Source organism: Stylophora pistillata, chromosome 2 (genome assembly GCF_964205215.1).
Source record: "Stylophora pistillata chromosome 2, jaStyPist1.2, whole genome shotgun sequence".
In the NCBI taxonomy this organism is placed as follows: domain Eukaryota; kingdom Metazoa; phylum Cnidaria; class Anthozoa; order Scleractinia; family Pocilloporidae; genus Stylophora; species Stylophora pistillata.
In genome coordinates, this window is record NC_142520.1 from 57582928 (window position 1) to 57603056 (window position 20129).

The window sequence follows — 20129 nt, forward strand, 5'->3', positions numbered from 1 at the left end:
GCGTGACCGCACGATAAGAGTGTTGGACTCGATAGCGCTGGTCCTGCTTGAATCCCGTCCTGACCATTACGTGGAGCTGTTTTTAGGTAGTCCTGGGTTCCACTGCTCGATCTTGATTTCCTTTTCCTTCGATCAATTACAATAAATAACATTTTACGTTGAATAATTTGTTTCAGAATGCTTGAAAAAGCTCGTGAAAACAAACCGGATAGGCTTGGTGTACTTTTTCTATAAAAAAGCGATAGTTACATTGCATACAACAAAGGTCTAATTCAATGTATCGCTAGAGTTTTTAAAAGAAGAGAGAAGAAAACTCTTTTCCCCGTACTGTTTCACTGATTATGCAAATAAAATTCCACTCGACTTTGCTTTGTTTTTAAAAGTTCTAATGCAATTACTTGTTAAACCTTTCAGAGATCTGTCTAATAACAAAATTGAGAATCTGCCACAGGATATCTTTAGCAATCTATCGCAACTCAAAAAACTGTAAGTCGCCAAACAAGATTTCTTTCATCTTACCACTTGTCATCATAGTCTAACTTTTATATTCGCTGTACAACGCAAACTGCGGGTTTTTCCTATACATCACAAGTATCATTTGTTAGCGTCTTGCTAACCTTTCTATTCTTGTAGTATTTTATCCAACAACCAAATTGAAGAATTACCGCCATCGATATTTGCTAACCTAACCCAGCTCAGGACATTGTGAGTAGTGATGGGTAGTTTGAATTATTGATTGATTTTTAATTTTTTTTTTAGTCGATTGATCGATTAATTGATTTATATTACAAAAATACTTTCGTTCGAATGGAGTCTGATTGCACGTTGAGATTTGGCTTTAACGCTCTTATAAAAGCATTTCGTACACTAAGCAGTGAAATTTGTTTCTGCATTTCTTAAGCACTTCGAAACGCTTTAGCAGGTCCTGAGCCATTGTCCCGTGCATGTTCTTATAGTGTTTAGCACTGACGGAGGATTGTTTTTTATGTCCTTTTACACGATTGTGTAAATGTCTTAAGAAATCTCCTTTGATCCTGATTGATTTATGATTTGAAAAATGAAACACTCGAAGAAAATTTGAAAAAAAGAGTTGCTGCATGTAAATAATGGAAACAAAAATTTGTTCGGCTAGACTTTTCCAGAATTGCTTTCGAATTGGACAATTTTTGAGCTCTGGGAGGTCAAAGATAGAGCAATTTAATCGTCAAGGATTGCTCTCCTTTTGATTTCATTTGTGACCAATTTTAAAACTTGTGCCATTCTCTCAGTCGGTCGGATACAAAAAAAAACCAACCGCGTCTTCGACAGTAGCTTTTTCCCGCGCTTGCAATTGAAGTCGTTTGCTTGTCACAGTATTGACATTGACTGTACGATGAATTTGTTGCGATTACTCTGGCAGTGGTTTTCGGGCATTTACTAGAAAGGCACTCAATATTTACCACTCACATAACATTCGACTTTTAAATGATCAAAAAGAAGAAGAAAAAACCTGCCATGAACGGGTATACAATTGGCAATTTAACAGAAAAATGGACAAGAACAAGTTACAGAAGCTCCATCCCAAACAATTTCGGGGACTGGCGAAGCTGCTTAACGTGTAAGTAGTTCTTGTATGTCTAAGTAGTTTAGGCATTTAGTTTCTAGGTTTTGAATATGTTGTTACGCTGATTTTTATGCCTCAGCCTGAGTGACGGATTTGTTCCTTATCGAAATTGCCTGCAACATACGCTGGGACCGGTCTCGTTTTCCAATTTATGGAAATTTGAGGCCCTGTGTTATGACTTCTCTATGTTTCTCCGGAATTTCTGTAATAAATGCCTGCGGAGGGTCTGTGGAGATAACTGGAGAACCTGCTTGAAGATAACAATGATGATAGTAGGGGATAGGCCGGTTTAGAATTAATAGCCGGGATTTGGAAATTAATTGTAAAGTTAATGCAATGACGATGCTTCACTACAAATGACCAAAAACTGTAAAAAACCAATGTAATTACATTGAAAATTGTTTTAAATTATTTTCCCTCTTATGAAAATAGTGAAAACATTTTGCATTTTCTCACTAGCTATTTATCGGGAAACAAACTCAGTTATTTGCCAACAGGAATTTTCAAAGATCTGAGAAAGCTTTTGATAATGTAAGTTGACAATGTATATTATGGTAGTTTTGCATTCCTAATATTCGCACTTAACTTTTAGTTTTAAATCCACACATCAATGCTGAAAAATGGTATCATTGCTGTTGCGCTGATGGATTGTTTTATCTTTATTTCTGTCAGAGAAATCTTTGATAATAAATTGACCGAAGTTTCCATCGACAATTTCAAAGAAATTAAACAGTTGGAAATTCTGTGAGTGTTAACTTAACAAATTAATATGACAATCGAGATGTAAAAAGTGGTTCAAGACTATAGACTTCCATCCTATTTATTGAATTCACCTCAATCTCATTTTCAGATATATGCATTACAACCAGATGAGGGAGATTCCAAATGGATTTTTCAGTGAAGTGCTGAAGGATATACTGCGAGTGTAGGGTTTTCATATGATTAAAACTTCAATTTACAGTCTATGAGAAAAGCTAATTATTATGAGTAGGCAGCGTCTGGGGTACTTTAATTTAAGTGATTGTAAACAGAGCGCTCTGGACAAATGATTTTGTCCTTTCTTTCCTCAACCTTATATAACTTTGGTCGACTTTCTCAACTCTTTTAACTGTTTATTCCAGGAAATAAATTTTGATAGGCCCGTCTCGCACTCTAATGATACCCAGCCTTGCGACATACATTGTTGCTTTAGGCTATAAGCTTATAATTATTACAATGACATGTGTTTTACGACTGCAGGAGTTTTGACTCGAATCTGATGTGCTGTCATATCCGCAAGGAGGACGCTGACTGTGCTTTCATATACAACGATGACTTCGCTAATTGTGAGAGCATGATCAAGAGCCCAACCCCGAGGAAGAGCATTTGGGCAATCGGCTCTCTTTCCCTGGCTGGGTCTGTGTTTGTCATTACATGGCGTTTAATCTTTAAGGATACAAACACGGTGCAGTCAATCATGTTATTGCACTTGGCAGTCTCCGATGGTTTGATGGGAGCTTACTTAATCACACTTGGTGTCAAAGATTTGTCGTGGAGAGGAGAGTATTACTTATATGACTTTCAGTGGCGGTCTGGCTTGGCTTGCCAGATAACTGGGGCTACTTCTTTGCTATCCAGTGAGGTCTCTCTGATGCTGATGGCTTTGATATCTGCAGACCGACTCAAGAACATTGTGTTCCCGTTCAGAGGTGGAACACTTTCTCGTAAGATGACTCACATCCTTTGTGCCATCATATGGCTCCTCGGCTTCCTCCTGGCATTCTTTCCAATGTTTGGCCTGAGATACTTCGAGGATTTAGAAACTTATCACAACTACTACGGAAAAAGCGTTGTTTGCCTTCCCTTGCAGCTCTCTCCTGAAAAAACGGCAGGCTGGGAGTACTCTGTATCTGTTTTTGTTGGCCTCAATTTCTTCCTCTTCGTATTCATTACAGCTGCATACCTCGCCATATTCATAAGCAGAGTGCGGGTCAAAAACCAATCAGCCAACACAAGGAGGGAGACAGGTCTGGCCAAAAGAGTGTCCTTTATCATCTTTACTGATTGTCTCTGCTGGATGCCAATCATCGTGTTTGGTCTGAGGTCGGTTTTGGAAAAGATGTACAAAACCCCAGGAGATCTGGCTGTGTGGATTGCCGTCTTTGCTTTGCCCATCAATTCAGCGATAAACCCGATACTGTACACGTTAGCAACACCAAAGGTATAGGGTAACTTTATTTTAATCATGTTTGAACTCTAAAACAGGGAAGGCCCGGTGGTTTAGCGGTCAACACGCTGCACGGATTCTAAAACACACTGTGTTTGCCCTGCCCATCAATTCAGCGATAAACCCGCTTTTGTACACATTAGCAGCATTAAAGGTAAAGAATCACATTTCTTTATCATCTTTGAAATCTAAATAATTTGAGGGGGAACCCGGTGGTTTAGTGGGTAATACACCGGGCTCTTTAATACGCTGTATATGGGTTTCCTGGGCTAGACGGTTACTTTTCATGTTTTGGTACTTTTCACCTTCTAACAGTTGGTAAGGGGAAATGGTCAGTCGATGAATGTCGTTATAGGCTAATTTCCTTTCCTCTCCAGGTGCAAGAGTATCTGGGAGGCAAAGTATCAAAGCTGAGAAGCTTCTTACGCAGCACTTTTCACTGCAGTGAAATGCAAGATGGTAGTAACTTCTTTTTCTATTCTTGTATTACATAAGCTTATAGAATAAAATCGTGAACTTTTCTCTTATTAGCGAAGCTTTCTTTCTGAGACTAGCGCCATTTTTTAAATAAATATCATTTTGCAACAGTATTAATCTATTGAGTTACACATGCCTTATTTTATAAGGACAACAACAAGATCCACAGGGGATTGAGGACAACGGGCCACAAGAAGGTAACAGCATTTTACTGAGTTCTTTATGCCACTGCATCTTCCTCAAGTAACATTTCCATGTACATTTTTATTTTCATGATGTTGTCCTCCAATTCGCTTTTATCTTTGTTTCCCAACCACAAAAAGGTGTTTAACCTTTAGTTTGTTCGATTAGTATCCCAAACGAAGTAGATACTAATCAAAGGTCTCTTGGCTAAAAACACCCGTCTCTTTTCGGTAGGGAAATGCATCAAGGTTCATCAAGACAGAACCTCAGTAGCATTTCGAAATATCTTTTTTAAGTTTTCGTTCGTTTCAATAACTTTTTGCCTGTCTTCCTCCTTTATCTTTGTTTCCTCAGATGAACAACAAGGAGAGGCCGTAGAAATGCAGGTTCTTGGATTGCAACAGCCACAACAAGGTGTTTAACCTTGAATTTGTTCAATTAGTGTCCCAAACGAAGTAGACGTCAATTGAAGGTCTCTTGACTTAAACGCCTGACTGTTTTTTTTTTTTATTAGTTTTTGGAAGAAAAAAAACAACACAAAGAACTTTGGCGGAGAGTTGTACCAAAGCTCATCAAGATAGAACTTCAAGAGCATTTTGACATAATTTTTTTAAGTTGTCGTTCGCTACAACTACTTTTGCATCTAATTACCATTATGTACATCACTGGTCTCGAAATCGTCTGTCTTCTCAGTACATGATTTAACTATTTCGCTCTTGTTTTCTGTCCATTGATCAAGACGAACAAGTCAACCAAGAGCAGCATGGCGATTATCAAGTTGGAATTGAAGAACGATTTCACCAGGAAAGTACGTAATGATCTCACTATATCAGTATGAGAGCGATCTTCGCCGCAATAACAAACACTACTTAAGGAGTAGTGAAAATAAGGCCAGAACAAATTCAGGCCACTACCGCACCCCACATGTATGAATTTCAAATATTCACAAACGTTGATCTCATCATAATTATTACAATTATTAATATAATTTTTTTATTTACAATGTTTATATCAATATCAAGATCATTGAATACATTCAAACAATTGTCTTACAGTTTCAAAAATCGTTTCTGTCGTGCTTTGTTCTTACATCAAGAGGCTTATTCACTCATTTATTTTTCTGTGTTTATTTTTCATTTAGTTTTCTGTGTTCAGCAAGGAGCTGAGATGATGGAAATTCAGGCTTTGGCAATGCCACCTCAGGAACAAGGTTCTTCATAACTCCTCTATTTCTGTTAGTTGAACAATAACATAAAGTTAAATATGAACGATTCATTCTGGTAGTGTTATTGTGGTCTCTTCTAATTTTTTTCCCTTTCAACTTCTTTTAGAAGAAGATCACGAAGGAGAAGAAGATGATATTGAAGAAGATGATCTGGAATATGATACTTTATTGTAATCATTGGTCGATGAAAGGATATAAAGCTAAAAAAAGGCAAATCCTAAACTTTTTAGATCTATTCCTACTTATGTTTCATTGTGATTACAGTAGTCACGAGACTTCGATATCACGAGCCAGGATAATACGTCTAGCTCATAGAACTGTTAATTCTAGTAACCTGCTCGCCGTATAACTCACTGAAATTGCTAGGTAAGGTTATCTGAATATCAGGACTAAAATTTTAGGAATAGATGTATCCCTGACATCTAACAAGATATTTCTCGTTGTAGTACACCATTGAACAACAAAGAGCATTATGTTGGATTATCAACGAATGGTGAAATGCAGAAAGAAGAATTTTACTAATAATATTTTGGTCGAACACAATAAAGCAAGGATAGCTTCTTACTTTTCCTGGTGAGATCACGGGAAACTTTTTTTCAAGGCTTATCATTTCATAAAAATGTGATCTTGTTGGACACCACTGGCCTACTGATTCAATCGGTTGTTCTCCATGTTTAAAACCAAGAGATATGTCCTTTGTTTGCCAGAAAATGATAATAGAGGATAGAAATATTAATTAGAAAGAACAGTCGAAATGGTATTCACATATGCTAGTAAATCTTAGCAAGCCTCGCAATACTTTATATCTCTGACGGGTAAATACGATGATCTTGAGCAGACCTCTAGCATGAGTCAGGGCTACCCTGGAGAATCCTTATTTAAGCCATGTATAGCGGGCAGACCATAGCATTACGGGAAAGAAAATAAACCATCCACTAAGTGTATCTTCTACGTGGTTAAAACCGCTGGGAACTGATTATGAAGAACATGTATAGCCTCCGTTTGTTTACTCCAAATGATATTATTGATCTTGTGTTTTATTTAATCAATTACTAATAATAATGCAGCCAAAAATTTTAGGTAGGATATTTCAATTGGCAAGGTTGGAAAATAGAAAGAAAGTAGCGGTGCAGCTGATACAGCGAAGTAACCTAACTACTTTGCAATAAGATTATTCACATTACTCATTGTCTTTACGTCGAGATGACTTTTCTGTCTTATTTAGGAGTTAAGATTAACATATGTCTGTTTAAGTTAGTTTGCATTTAAGAGCAGGTCGTAGTTAGTAGTATAGTTACTGAGGAATAGCAAAAAACAAAAATCAGTTGAAGCTATTAAAAATCAATATCAATGATACATGAAGTGTTTTTTCGTGTTTTACCGAACGAGATAAAAAGCGAAAGGGAGAAAAATATCATTTATGATGTAGTTGGATCTGGATTGTAAATCAAAAGCTCTTTTCTTGCCTATCGAAATTGTTCCCTGCATTCGTTCAAACCGTGCAGGCTTAAGGAAAAGAATAAATAACATGGCTGGCCTGTCAAACCCTGATCACAATTTTTATGAAAAATTCACTTAAGTTGTCAATGCTGAACAAATTGCCACCTCGACCATACGATGCCAGCTACGCCACCCCACCTCCTCCCCCCCCGCCTCCCCAAACGTAGTAAACGATCTTAAATTTTTTCCCTCGACGTCTATTTTTTCTAACAATCCTAAAAAAATAATGATAAAACGATGAATGATGAAAAAAAAAAATTAGTGAGCTAACTTTTCTTGGTTAGCTCACTAAACGTCTCTTGGTGAGGGAAATAACGTAACGGAAGTTGATGGAGATCCAGCTGTCTAAAGAGTGAAAAGCTAGGAGGTTTTATAGGATTTGAAGTTTAATTTACATAACACATTGCGATCTAAATCTAAATTTCATTTATTGTTATCAACAAAATCTGGCTAGAAACGAGGCTTAACATATATTCCTGATGTAATTGAATTTATTTAAATAGATATGACTGAATATGATATATTTGGACTTAAATTATGACTTTGTAAAGGCGCCAACATGGCTGCCACGTTTTCTGGAGCTCTTCGCCTAGTTACCATTTTTGGTGTTCTTTTTGTTTTGAAAGCTGCCCAAGACTCCTACAATTATCCCTCTAGGGGAGCTGAAAGTCCTTGGCTTCACAAACATATATATTTTATCCAAGTCCACTACTCCCAAATTTAGAGTTCGCCGGCTGGTGGTGTTGTGGGGCGTCCATGGTCTAACCTTGCTTGCAGTACCGGAGAAATATCTCACGCTAGGTATCACTATAGATATAGAGGTCGAGTCACAACCGGGTCCAGAGACAGACAGGAGTTTCGGAGGAGTTAATAAGAACTAGCCGATGTTAACGCGAACCATAGTTAGTAGAAGGGACTTGTAATTCTTCCTCGTTTTCCAAAGTTCTCAATATGGCATCAAAATCGTCGCCGAAGAAAAATAAGACGTTCATGTCCCCCATGTTGTTTTGGTTCTGTGCAGGGTCATTGGTCACGTGACGTTCAAGCGAAGCTCAGGGAACAGACAATAGGCCGGGTCTTTGAAGTTTGCAGCGTTTCCTAACCAGTCCCCTCTGCTAACTATGCGCGAACTAAGCCAGCGTCTTTGAAATGCTCCGAACTCTTTTCTCTCCGAAACAAAGCTTTCAAGCCATCTCCGGCCGCTCTATCTCAGTTCAAGTCACTCGGCATTCTGAAGTACCGTAGGCAACATAGTGCTCGAATTTCACGATCCACCTCAACCAAGAAAATCCCGGTGATGCAAGGCCGCCGTTTCGTCAAGGCTGAAGGTCGGAAAGTGGATCGGAGTAACTTAATTCACATTCCGCTTGTCAACACAACTGACAAAACATCCATCTCTAAATCAAAGGGTCTCGCTGTCCCAAAATGTTTCTTTACGAACATTTTTGGCTTGTCGAAAACAAAAAGTCGTGTACGAGCACCTGTGGCACTTGAGGCTGACCTGAGATCTCAGGACATTGATGTGTGTATTGTCAGCGAAACTCATATTTTCACTAATATGCCGGACGCAGTGGTGAATATCCCAAATTACCAAGTGTTCAGGCGGGACAGAGGTTGGGCAGACTTGGAAAAAAGGAATAAAAGGGATGTTGCAGTCTATGTGAGAGACAGTCTTAAAGTCTTAGATGTCTATCGGTCCAATTTATATGAGGTTATTGCTTTAACAGTGCTGTTGCCGTCCGATCACATTATGCTAATTTGCGGCCTGTATAATCCTCCCAAGCATAGCTACCGGGATCTCGACTTAATTAATTATGTAATATCTTTTGTGGACCTTGTTTTGAACAAACACCCAGAGGCGGCTATTGTCTTTGGTGGCGATGTAAATCGTTTGGATATGCAGGAATTTAAGGTTTTGTCTGGCTGGGATTTTATGGTTGATTTTCTCACGTGGGGTAACACGTGCTTGGATAACTGTATGACCAACCGAGCGGATGTGTTTGGTCAAGCATATCCCATACATATTCTTATTAAGACAGACCATGAAGGCTTTGTTTTACCGGCGGGATTAAAACTTGAACCTGTGCGCCGCAAAGTTCTTGTGCGGGACTGTAGGGAACATCGGAAACAGTCATTTTATATGGCACTCCCTACACTGGACTGGAATGACGTCCTCAACGCGGTGGACATAAGCAAGGCGGTCGAGGTGCTTGATGAAAAGATTCGTGCAGTGCTGAATAAGTTTATGCCGCAAAAATCTGTACGCATGTCATCGCGTGACCCAGTTTGGATGTCCCTATTTGTCAAGTGTATGCTGAGGACTAAGTCCCGTATATCTTTAAACAACAAGGAACGTCTGTCTTTATTTAATAAGCGCATTTCTGAGCTGATAACCGGGAACAGAAGAAAACTGGCTGCCATTGGTAGCGGTGAGTGGTGGAAGGGCGTGGACGCCCTATCGCAGTCGCAGGTCATCGTTGATAAATTTGGACAAGAACTCTCTAGTTCGTCTGAACGACTACTTCGCCAACCTGTGCTATGATGACACTTACGTTAGACCTATTGATACGGATATCCCGGACAGTGAAGCCCCCGAAAGTATCTGAGCGGTGTGTTTGGAATACCTTAGTTCATGTAAAGAAAACGGCAAGGGACCAGACGACCTCCCGTACTGGATCTGGAAAGACTGTGCTGAGCTACTCACACCAGTCGTCACTCACGTTTGGAATCTGTCGCTGTCTACTCATACATGGCCAGACTCCTGGAAGAGGGCAAATGTTAATCCTCTCCCCAAAGTGAACATGCCTATATAGGACTCAGACTACTGTGGTATTAATGTTACTCCCGTTATTGCGCGGTTGTTCGAGAGGGTCGTGTATCGTACACAAGCACAGTCAGTCATTGAAAACAACCTGAGCCACACCCAATTTGCATATAGACAGCCGGGTAGTTGCACAAATACCTTGCCCGCTATCCGGCACCAGACATACAAGTATTTAGATAGTAGTGACTGCAGCGCAGTGCGAATTTTTTACCATGGACTTCAGTAAGGCTTTCGATTTTGTGAACCATGCTATTTTGTCTACCAAACTGAAACAGCTACCTCTAAATCCGTACATTATCAATTGGTATCATAGTTTCCTCTACGCAAGACAACAACCTGTTGTTAGTTATAATTCTTTAGGACAGTGGAAATCTGTCAATAGAGGAACCACACAAGGTAGTGTAAGCGGACCGTATCTTTTTAATATATTTTTAATGATTTGGAGATTTTTTTAATGGTTGCCCTATACTTTTTAAATATGCGATGATTCCACTATTCTTTCGCCTATCACTAGGAATAGTGACCCGTCTGCCGACTTAGTAGAACAGTTCTTATGTACAGTTCAAATGTAAAGAGCTGGTTGTTAGAAAGAAAAATCATAATGTACTATACTCTCCAATTGATAATATTCCCCAATGTAATAGCTTCGTTTTACTAGGAGTAACTTTACAGAGTGACGAAAAATTTGATGAGCATGTAAGAACTAAGCTTGTCAAAGCAAACAAGTGTTTACACGTGCTACGAATATTGAGAAAGGAACATTACTCTCAGGCAGAGATTGATCATCCTTTTATATCCATTGTTTTGCCTAATTTTAGCTATGCACTTTCAGTCTATGGAGCATCTGAGTCCGATCTTACGGTTGTACCAAATTTTTTAGACCGATGTCATAAACGCCGTTTAATCTCATTTCCAGTTTTTATGAAGAACCTTTTAAACAAACAAGACCGAAACATTTTGAGGAAACTAAAGTCAACGGATTGCCACCCCCTGAAAGACATTATTCCTGTCCAGAAGACATATGTACACAATCTTAGGAAAAAAGGCTGCGCACGACCGGAAATTAATACACAGCGCTTTATGAGCACCTTTGTAGATAGGTTGATATTTAAGCTCCATTTATTTTAATGACATACTTTTTAATTCATAATATGTATGTAGATTTCTGTTGCAGTTTTTCGAATTCATTGTAACACAAGATATATACTTTTATCTTATGTTGGAATAAAGACTTTATTATTATTATTATTATTATTATTATTATTATTATTATTATTATTATTATTATTATTCAAGTTACCGATGTCGGGTTTTGAACAATTTTGGCCAAATAAAACACGCAGCAAGATGATAAAACGATGAAGTTTTTTTAACCAGTATCAAAAGAACACTAATAAGTGTAGAGGTAATTACTGAAAACGTCCTTCTTATAGGTGTCAGTATACATTGACTCAGTTGACAGCGTTTTGTTTTATTGAAGACTAAACTAATTATAACCTAGCCCGCTTGATTGCGGAAAACCAATACGTTTTCTATTTAGTTGTGTGTGTTATTACTTGAAAATTTCCTCTTCGATGTTAGCAACTGAACCGTGCGAACTGCAGGAATGGAATATTATTTTTATTTTTAATTTAATGGGCAAGTTTCAATATGTAATGGAAAATATTTTTATTTTACTTTCATAATAGCTCTGTAAGCGGGTGTTTTTTACTTTTTATTTTGAATATTAATTATTCGATGATAACTTTGGTAATCATTTTGACATGGCGAGAAAAAGCAAAGAGGCAAACGTGTTTTGAAATACCAACCAACCTCATCGAGTGAATGAATCGACGAATTTGTTTCATTCTGATCCGTTTTAATTTCCTTTCATTACTGCTTTACTGATATTTTTTTTTTTTGATATATTTTTTTTTTCTTATTTCTTAGTGCTTGTGACACTAGTTATGGCCTACTCACACTTTAAATTTCGCTCTCAAACACCTTCAAGTCGTTATTTTGTCTCGCTTTGTCTGAGCTTTGTATTGGGATCGTATCTGGGCCAAAATATTTTGGATTCCATATTCTGCATTTGATGAACTCGGTTCACCTAAAGTCTTGTGCGCTGATGAACACATGAATTTATTCACTACTACATATTTGACAAAAATTACACTACTTGGCATATTATATTTGCATCTTTGATATGAACAAGACATTACAGATAGGGAAAGAACATAGACTCGACTACCAGCCGCTGTTCGGGAACCGCAGCCCGCGCTCCTCCCCGAAGAGACCGGACTCGAGAGAGCGGCGGAAATCGACTCTCAATGAAAACTTATCCAATAGCAAAAATCTATACTGTTCACCGTATTTAATGAAGTTGAGAGACACACACCTGAAGAATGGTTAACCGAATATTGACTCTCGTTGAGCTATGATAATTCCTCCCCTCTGATAATTCATATCGGAGCGGGGAGGGGAGGGGGGAGGGGGGGTTGCGAAATTCTGGCTTCACCACCATTGTAGCCTTGGGGCACATTCTGTGATCTCCTGTCAAACCACTTTCTAAAACTCGCCCTCTTCAAAGAGAGGGGTTGACTTATTCGAGCGCTTGCAGCTCGTTACATTTTGTAAGACATAAGAGTAATTTTTTTTTTTTTTTTTAAAAGTTGATTATGTGGTGGTGACTCACGTCGATGATATTTATCAAAGTGCAAAATTGGTTGAAGGTATAATTGCTGATATTTTATGGACAGATGTTGGAGAATGTCATCCATAGTGACTTGAAATGAGTGGAAAGCCTCTTCAGAACAATATTCATTTAAGATAATGATCTGGAACAGCTGTATGCAGGCGAACTTTCTGTATATGAATTGGTTGCTGTTTAAAGACCGTTCGATCCGTAAATTGAAGTGAAGGTCCGGAGCAGCGAAAATACATTTCAGGTATTTATTTCTTTTTGATGTTTGAAATTTCGATACAATTTAAGATAAAATTTAGCATCAATGAGTGAAATGAGGGAAAGGCAGTCTTTCAATTCTAAAAGAAAAACTGGTATTTGTGAATACTCGATATTCAAATATTCAAGGCAAATATGAATTACTACATATGCAGTCTTCATTTAAGGGCTGTAAATAAATTCAGCGTTACCCAGGTCTGGCGTCATATGTAGCACTTATCGTTACAAAAGGGAAGAAAAGATAGTGACCATTGACTTTTTTCCTACACCACTCTTTAAAATTGGAATGATGATAAAAATGACAACATTTTCAGGTTTTTATATTCAGTAAATTGTTTGCCGCGAAACGTTCTTTGTGGCGCACACACAGGCAGAAGTACATATACAAGGGAGAATAAAAGAACCTCAGGAGAAATTACATCATTGGAGAACATGTAATCGTAAAGGTAGGAGAGAAGTCATTTCTACAATAATTCCTTTACAACTCTTCTTTTACGGCATAAGGACAATTTCATGGTATTATGGTTATATAGATTGTTCTTATTATCAAATCTAGTGAAATATGACACAGGAAGTTGCCTTTAAAACTTTAGTAAAGCAAAGCAGTGCTATAAAAAAGAAAATGATCTTCGTTATAGCTGCGCTTTGTCGTCTTTAACTGCTATGTGAAGGAAACAGCCTCGGCATCTGTGGTCTATAATGAGATTCCGGTAACATACAAGGCACTTAACCTGGCGGAAAAAAATGCATAATCCATCGTTTAATGTTATTCTGATCAAATTCTTTAAAAGCGGACTCAACATTTAAGAGGCACTGTCAGTAGAAATCAGATATGATCAGCAAAATCGCGGACACAGCCAAAACTCGATTTCGCTCATACTTTCTGTATTGATAGACCCTTGTACCAAAGTAACCAAAACAGGGTTAGTTTTTTCTAATCTTTACTTTTTCGAGAGTAATTGAATAAAAACGGTCGAGTGCGGATCGAGCCAAATTTCGATATTCGAAATGGCGAAATTCTGACCTTTCATGGCTTGCCAGCGTAAGTCGAAAATTATCTGTGAATTTTACCTTTCACTAACATTATGGTTAGGGCCTTGAACAGTTCATTGATGACATGAAAAGCAGATATGTTCTCGTTATAAATATTTTATGAATTTTCTTCTCGATGACATCCTACGGCTGTTTTTCAATAGCTCTACGGTACCCCAAAACAACTGCCAAAAACGCTTGTTGGTACGCAAAGAACCTAATAACCATATTGCAGATACAGTTTAAGGATAGACGTTCTCAGATATACTTTCAATTTTTTGGGATAATTTTTGGTTTTGCAGTAACCCTTGTTTGAAGTTTGTTTATTTTCGAGATTTGCTGCAGTCGCCATATTGAAGTTTCAACTAACTTGACCATCAAGAAACAATTGATCGCATGTCGAAAAGTACATTTGAAGTTAACACATGATAAGTTAACTTAAGATAAGACTTGGTTTCTGTTTCTTATCTAGAAAATTAATTAAATTGGTGGTAGTCTCTGGCAGACTTTTGCTTGTTGTCAGTTTGTTTACACAAGATATTTGGTGACTACTGTACCAAAAAGTTGCGTTTTGTTGATACATTCGGTTTCGGTTGCAAATCTACTTTCTGGGAATTTAAGTTATTAGTTTTACTTTTCAGAATATACAATCTACGAAAACTCCGGCTTTTCCATGACAAACACTGATCAAATAATAAGTAATTTAAACTATGTAGCGTGTTAAACAACCTGTGTCTATAATGTATCCGTCGGCAGACTGTCGGCACGCATGTCTGATTAAAGAGCTACCGATATTTAATTGAACATTATAACAGCTATAGTAGTTGGGGATTTCTTCAGTATTACATATTTTGTGTATAAATCGGGTTAGAAGGGACGGTTAATTAATGATGAATTATGCATCATACTAGTTATAGTAGTTGCAGATTTCTTACTGCGCATTTTTGGGTTGGAAGGGATGGGTCAAAAATCATAAATTGTGAAGATTACGATTTTCATTCTTTTTATTACATGCTATAACATGTTTTTTAGTATTAAGCACGTGCACGTTCTTACGAGCTTTTTCGTAAGCTCTTTTGTGTTGAACGTGAATAAATAAACTTACTTACTCACTTACTTACGTTTGTCCAAAGATCATTATCACTGGCATGAGGAGGTTCGTTGATTAAAACCTTATTAATATTTTAAAAAGCAGGATATGTCCAAGTTGTATTCATTTAGTTATGTCTGCAAGGTTTATCTGAACGTACTAGTAATCGTACGTATCCTACTCCAGTGACAGTTCTTTTCGTCTGCTTGCGCGACACTCTGAAGTGTGAATTCTTTAGCTGTCAATTTCAATTTCCTCTGAGAACTTTTCAGAAAATGTCTCAATGAGATTGCGTCAAAAAAACAATAAACCTTTCTCAAGCATGGCTTGTACGTTTTCATTGATGGTCGGGAAAATGTGGACCTGATCCAAGATGGGAAAATCAATCTTGTCAGGGACTCCCCCTCGTATCTTGCAACAGGAATATTACACGCCATAAAAATACAATTGAAGATTATTGGATGTCACACGAAAATTGAGCTTATTTTAGCAAATAGTCCTCTCTGATGTTTTCGTAGTACCACGCTTTGCCTGTTCAAGCGTCAGTAGTGTTACAAAAATTCCCAGACACTGTAGAACAAATGATGGCCATGTTCTTGTCATGGCAAGGGCAATCTTTTTTTGAAATTCCAAAGGAATAAATAAGCGAGGTTCTGAAAAAGTTATTTGCGCGCGTGTCAAAAAAAAAAAACAAAAACAAAAACAAAAACAAAATTAAGGTGATCTGCTAAATAATACTCCCAAAATATCTCTTCCTTATTTTCTGATGAAGAGTAGCTTTAATTTTGTTGATGAAAAAGTCTCCGTGAGAATCTAATCTATCTTACACTAAGGGTGTTTTTAGGTTACCGTATTGCACGGTAATTAGGGAGTTTAAGCAAATCACTACGGCTGGCGCTGCTACGGCTATCGTGGTTGACGAGGCTTGGGGAGAGTACGTCGCCGTAGCCCGCCAAAATTCAACTTTAAGCAACGCGAACTACAAACCTAGTACGGCTGAGAGGTTTAAAACCAATAAATTAAGCGTCTTCGCAGTAGTTTTTGCACGTCTAAAAACTCAAAATGACTTCATTCAAAGGGACGAGGGATTCCAACGTTTGGAAAAAAAATTGTAAGCGATCCTGTGCACAGTGAATGAGTGAATTAAAATATTTAAGCTTACGTTTTGTAAAATTGCCAGTTTGGAGCTTATAAACACCAAAGCAAAGTTTCTACACGGTCCCTCATAACCCTCGCCATTCCTCGGCTTCAGCTATTTGAATTTTAAGTAGTCTTTGAGGTTTGAAAAGGAAAAGTTAGACTTTCTACTTACGCATTTCTCCTTACGTTCGCTGCGTTCTCCATGTGCAGACTGCTTCGATCCTCCGACAAACCCGGCTGCAATCCATTCTTTGATGGATTGCTGTTCTGATTTATTTCTCTCAATATCAGCCAGGCCCTTCTCATGTTTCTTTGATTTTCGTGTGTCTTTCAATAGAACCTTTCTTATCACTGAAAACTTCGCCGCAGGCGTCACATCTAAGCTTTTCTTTTACCACGGCAGAGTGTTAGTTTAGGTACTCTTTGAGACGATCCCTTGTACTCACATTGGTGATTTTGACGCTTCCTCTTTGCTTGTTCTTCCCTTTGTTGATCGGAACTTTTCGCTTTCGTGCTATCGAAGCACTTTCTGGAGCACTAAGGGATGTTCCAGCATTTACTGTTATTGTAATTTTATCAATCACTTCTTCGCCTTCAGTGCTATTGTTTTGCGACTGATTTAGTGCTTCCATTTGTGCTCTTAAAAACTAAAGCCGGTTACGAATTGTAAATGAATTCAGCACTACTAGTGTACATCAGATGATTTAGAAATTTGAGATGACACATACATGATACATCAGCCAATCAGAAACTTCTGTTTTCACGCTCAGTAGGGATCTTCGAGCCCGGACCCGCAGTGGGAGGATCTCACGCCCCCCAGTGAGACTGGACTTAAGACGGGACCACCCTACTGAGGACATTTTTTGTTGCGTTACTACTATGGTATATAAAAAAAACATGTGCTTTTCGCTTGAAGTTATTTTAGTAGTCTGAACAAAATATTTTAGTAGTCGGAACAAAACATTTTAGTAGTCTGAACAGAACAAGGGATAAGTCCACGTGCCTTTCCATGACAGCGGTCTTTTATTCTTGACCAGTACGTCATTAGTTATTGAAATTTATGACCTGGAACACGATTCTCGTTGCGAGCGGCACACAGTTTTTGCTTTAAAATGTTTCAGAAGACATATGGTGCTCGAAATTTGCTCGAAATTTGCTCCAAATGTGAAATATTGCTCAAATGTTGCCCAAAGTGTGAAAAAGTGCTTAAGGGTGCTCAAAATGCAAAATAGTGCCCCAAACTCACAAAAGTGCTCAAAAGGTGCTCAGCCAATCGGGAAAGGCCTAAATACGATGCTTGGCAGTCAATTTTTCTTTTTTATTCGATTTGCTTTTTTTTATATAGAATCAAAACGAATTTGGCTGGTTTATATAAGCTATTCAAACGTTATTAGTTTAAGCATATCAAGCAGTTGAATATTATTCAAACGCTAATAATATCAAGCAATTAATTCTCCCTACAAGAGCTATAATTTATTTCCAGTTTCTAACCTTACGTGACCTCACTAATGTCAGATCAGGAGCCACGCCTCCAAGAATGTTCGAAAATGGAAAAGACACGGTGAAATTGACGTTAAAGTGTGGGCTTTTATGGTACACCGTAAAAGTAAGAAAATAAATCGGTTTAGATGGAAGTTGCTTTATGGTGATTTATTTTTGTTCAAATTCAAACTGCCAAAAATCCCAACTACGTGTCCACGTCTATGATGAATTGGCAATACTTTGCTCATTAACGTGATATTCTTGTTCCTTGCCGAGAGATAGGTAGCCTACATGAGCAGGTCAAGCAAAACTCAGATCTTAACTTAAGAGTGTCACTATGTTAAAAAAAAATTGGGTTCATTCTTTGCACGCAATTAATATGTGGGTCTTTTTAAAATTACTTCTCCCAACATTAATAAGAGTGCTGTCACCGCTTCGATGATGCTTGTTATTCAATTGCGTGACAGATCAGTCAAGTGATCGAACCGCGTTGAACTGTCCTCGATTGTTGCAATGTATCAGGTCTTTTCATGTCTACAAGTGCAACACCGAGAAGTGTTATGATAGGAAACGTCACCGACATGAAACCGACTTAATTAGCAAAGGTCGCTTGTGAAAAGGAGAAAGCAGAATTTAGCACGAAACAAACTAACATGTCATGACTAGCCAAACACTTAAAGACGAGATGAAGAGGTGAGTCACAGCAGATGTTGTAAACGTTTCTCGACCCATTTCTGTTACGTGTACCTCTACATTTTGCTCTGGTGCATATTTAACATATTCCATTCATTTTGCTTCGCTTAATAATTTAGAGGAACTTCACATTGGAAACTTTTAACTGCCGTGTGAAGTGTTAATTACTTCAAAATGGCGGATACTGAAAATTGGCTTACTTCAGGAATGTCTTGTTGTACAGATACAAAAGATCTCAGGGAAATGAAACGGTAGAAAGTTGAAGCTATCCTTGAACATGGCTCAGAAGATTTCCTGGTCGATTTCATTGCGTACTGCGGGCATTTTTGGCACGTTTGTTTGAAGTACCAACGAATCTATTTCAGAGCAGTTGTAGGTGCACTTGAAAAAAAAAATCATATTTTATTTTTAAGGAAAGGTTATGAGTTAGTTGTGCTGCCAATCAATTGCTGAAGCATCAGACGAATAGGATTAGTGTGAAACTAATTTAAAACTTAGATGAGCTGACTCGACAGCGCTACGAATTATGACAAGTTCAAAGGTTTTGTTCAAGAAAATATTGTAAACCGTTTCAAGTAGATTTCTCCTATACAAGCGAGAATTTTAACAAACGGACATTGCTGTCATATGTATGGGACTAGAGCCTACAAATGGACAAAGTATGAGCGAAATTGAATTTTGAGCTGTGTCCGCGATTTCTTTGATTTTTACCGACATTTACTCTTAAAACTTTCCTTCAGCCCATCAGCTGAAAACAAGAAGATGGTGTCCGGAAGGACCTTCTGGGGTTTCATTATTGCTTTCTGTAAGCACTGTTATCTTTCTTTTTTAATAGAGTATAATAATAATATATAATAATATTATTATTAATAGAGTATCAAGTTAAGAGACTAAATATCTAATTTAAGCCGATTCCAGAGGAGTGAAAACCATTATTTTTTACAGACCTTAATAAGGTTTTTGGTCAAGCGAGAATACCGCTCATGTCGCTTAAATATTCCGGCCTGCGTAGGATACACTCAGCTCGTGATTAGGCTAGTGACACACGCGCGGAAGAGACAACTGGCGGTGAAGCCCTGAGGGGAATACGAAAATTGATTACGATTGAAAATTGAGGCGCAGCCAGGATGAGACATTAGAGACCTTACGCAACAGGACGGGTGGATGTGGACGGCGTCCTCAAACCGCGCGCGTACTGGGCCGAGCACTCGAGGTTTGACGTTGCCGTCCCCATCGTAAACAAACCTTACGCAACACAACACGACATGATCAAGACCTGAAACTAAAATGACCACATTCAGGGAGGCAAGGGAGGCACTTTTACTTGCAAACGACCTTGATTTGATCGACGATGAGGAAATGCTGCTACTCTACGATTTAAACACGTCAAAAAATCTTGACATTCCTTACTGGAAATACGACAAATTTTTTCGGAAGCAAACAGTTGAAGAATCCGGCAACAAATACGAGGACGTTTTCATTTTGTTTTTACAATCGGTACAATGTAACGAGCTTGCTTGGTTTCCGTGTCTAAAAAAAATATTTCACCAGACTCAGAGGCTGATAACTAAAGAAATGATATGTTTCTATGTTCTACCCGAAAGAAAAGAAAGTTTAGATAAAGATTAAAGTATAAAAATACTCACGTTTTCCTCACAACCTCAGTCGCATTATTTTCACGTCGTGAACGTCGAGAGGACGGCAGTCACAAACCGGAAATGCGTCAAACTGCT

The 20129-nt window shown here is 38.1% G+C and overlaps 1 protein-coding gene, 1 long non-coding RNA gene and 1 pseudogene across 2 annotated transcripts; all 3 read left to right on the forward strand.

The window, feature by feature from the left end:
* The first annotated feature begins 1862 nt into the window (after nt 1-1862).
* Nucleotides 1863-2497, forward strand: LOC148740615 (uncharacterized). Its single transcript, XR_015996423.1, has 3 exons — nt 1863-2134; nt 2276-2347; nt 2454-2497. It is a non-coding gene; the product is annotated as an uncharacterized LOC148740615 (long non-coding RNA).
* A 351-nt stretch (nt 2498-2848) lies between these two features.
* LOC148740616 (G protein-coupled receptor GRL101-like) lies at nt 2849-7039 on the forward strand. Its single transcript, XM_088749840.1, has 7 exons — nt 2849-3803; nt 4187-4268; nt 4436-4483; nt 4824-4883; nt 5209-5277; nt 5611-5679; nt 5801-7039. The coding sequence occupies exons 1-7, from the start codon at nt 2862-2864 to the stop codon at nt 5866-5868; spliced, it is 1338 nt and encodes a 445-aa protein (XP_088605966.1). The 5' UTR covers nt 2849-2861; the 3' UTR covers nt 5869-7039.
* A 1452-nt stretch (nt 7040-8491) lies between these two features.
* The window catches only part of LOC148740617 (uncharacterized), a 1045961-nt pseudogene continuing 1034323 nt past the window's right edge, over nt 8492-20129 (forward strand).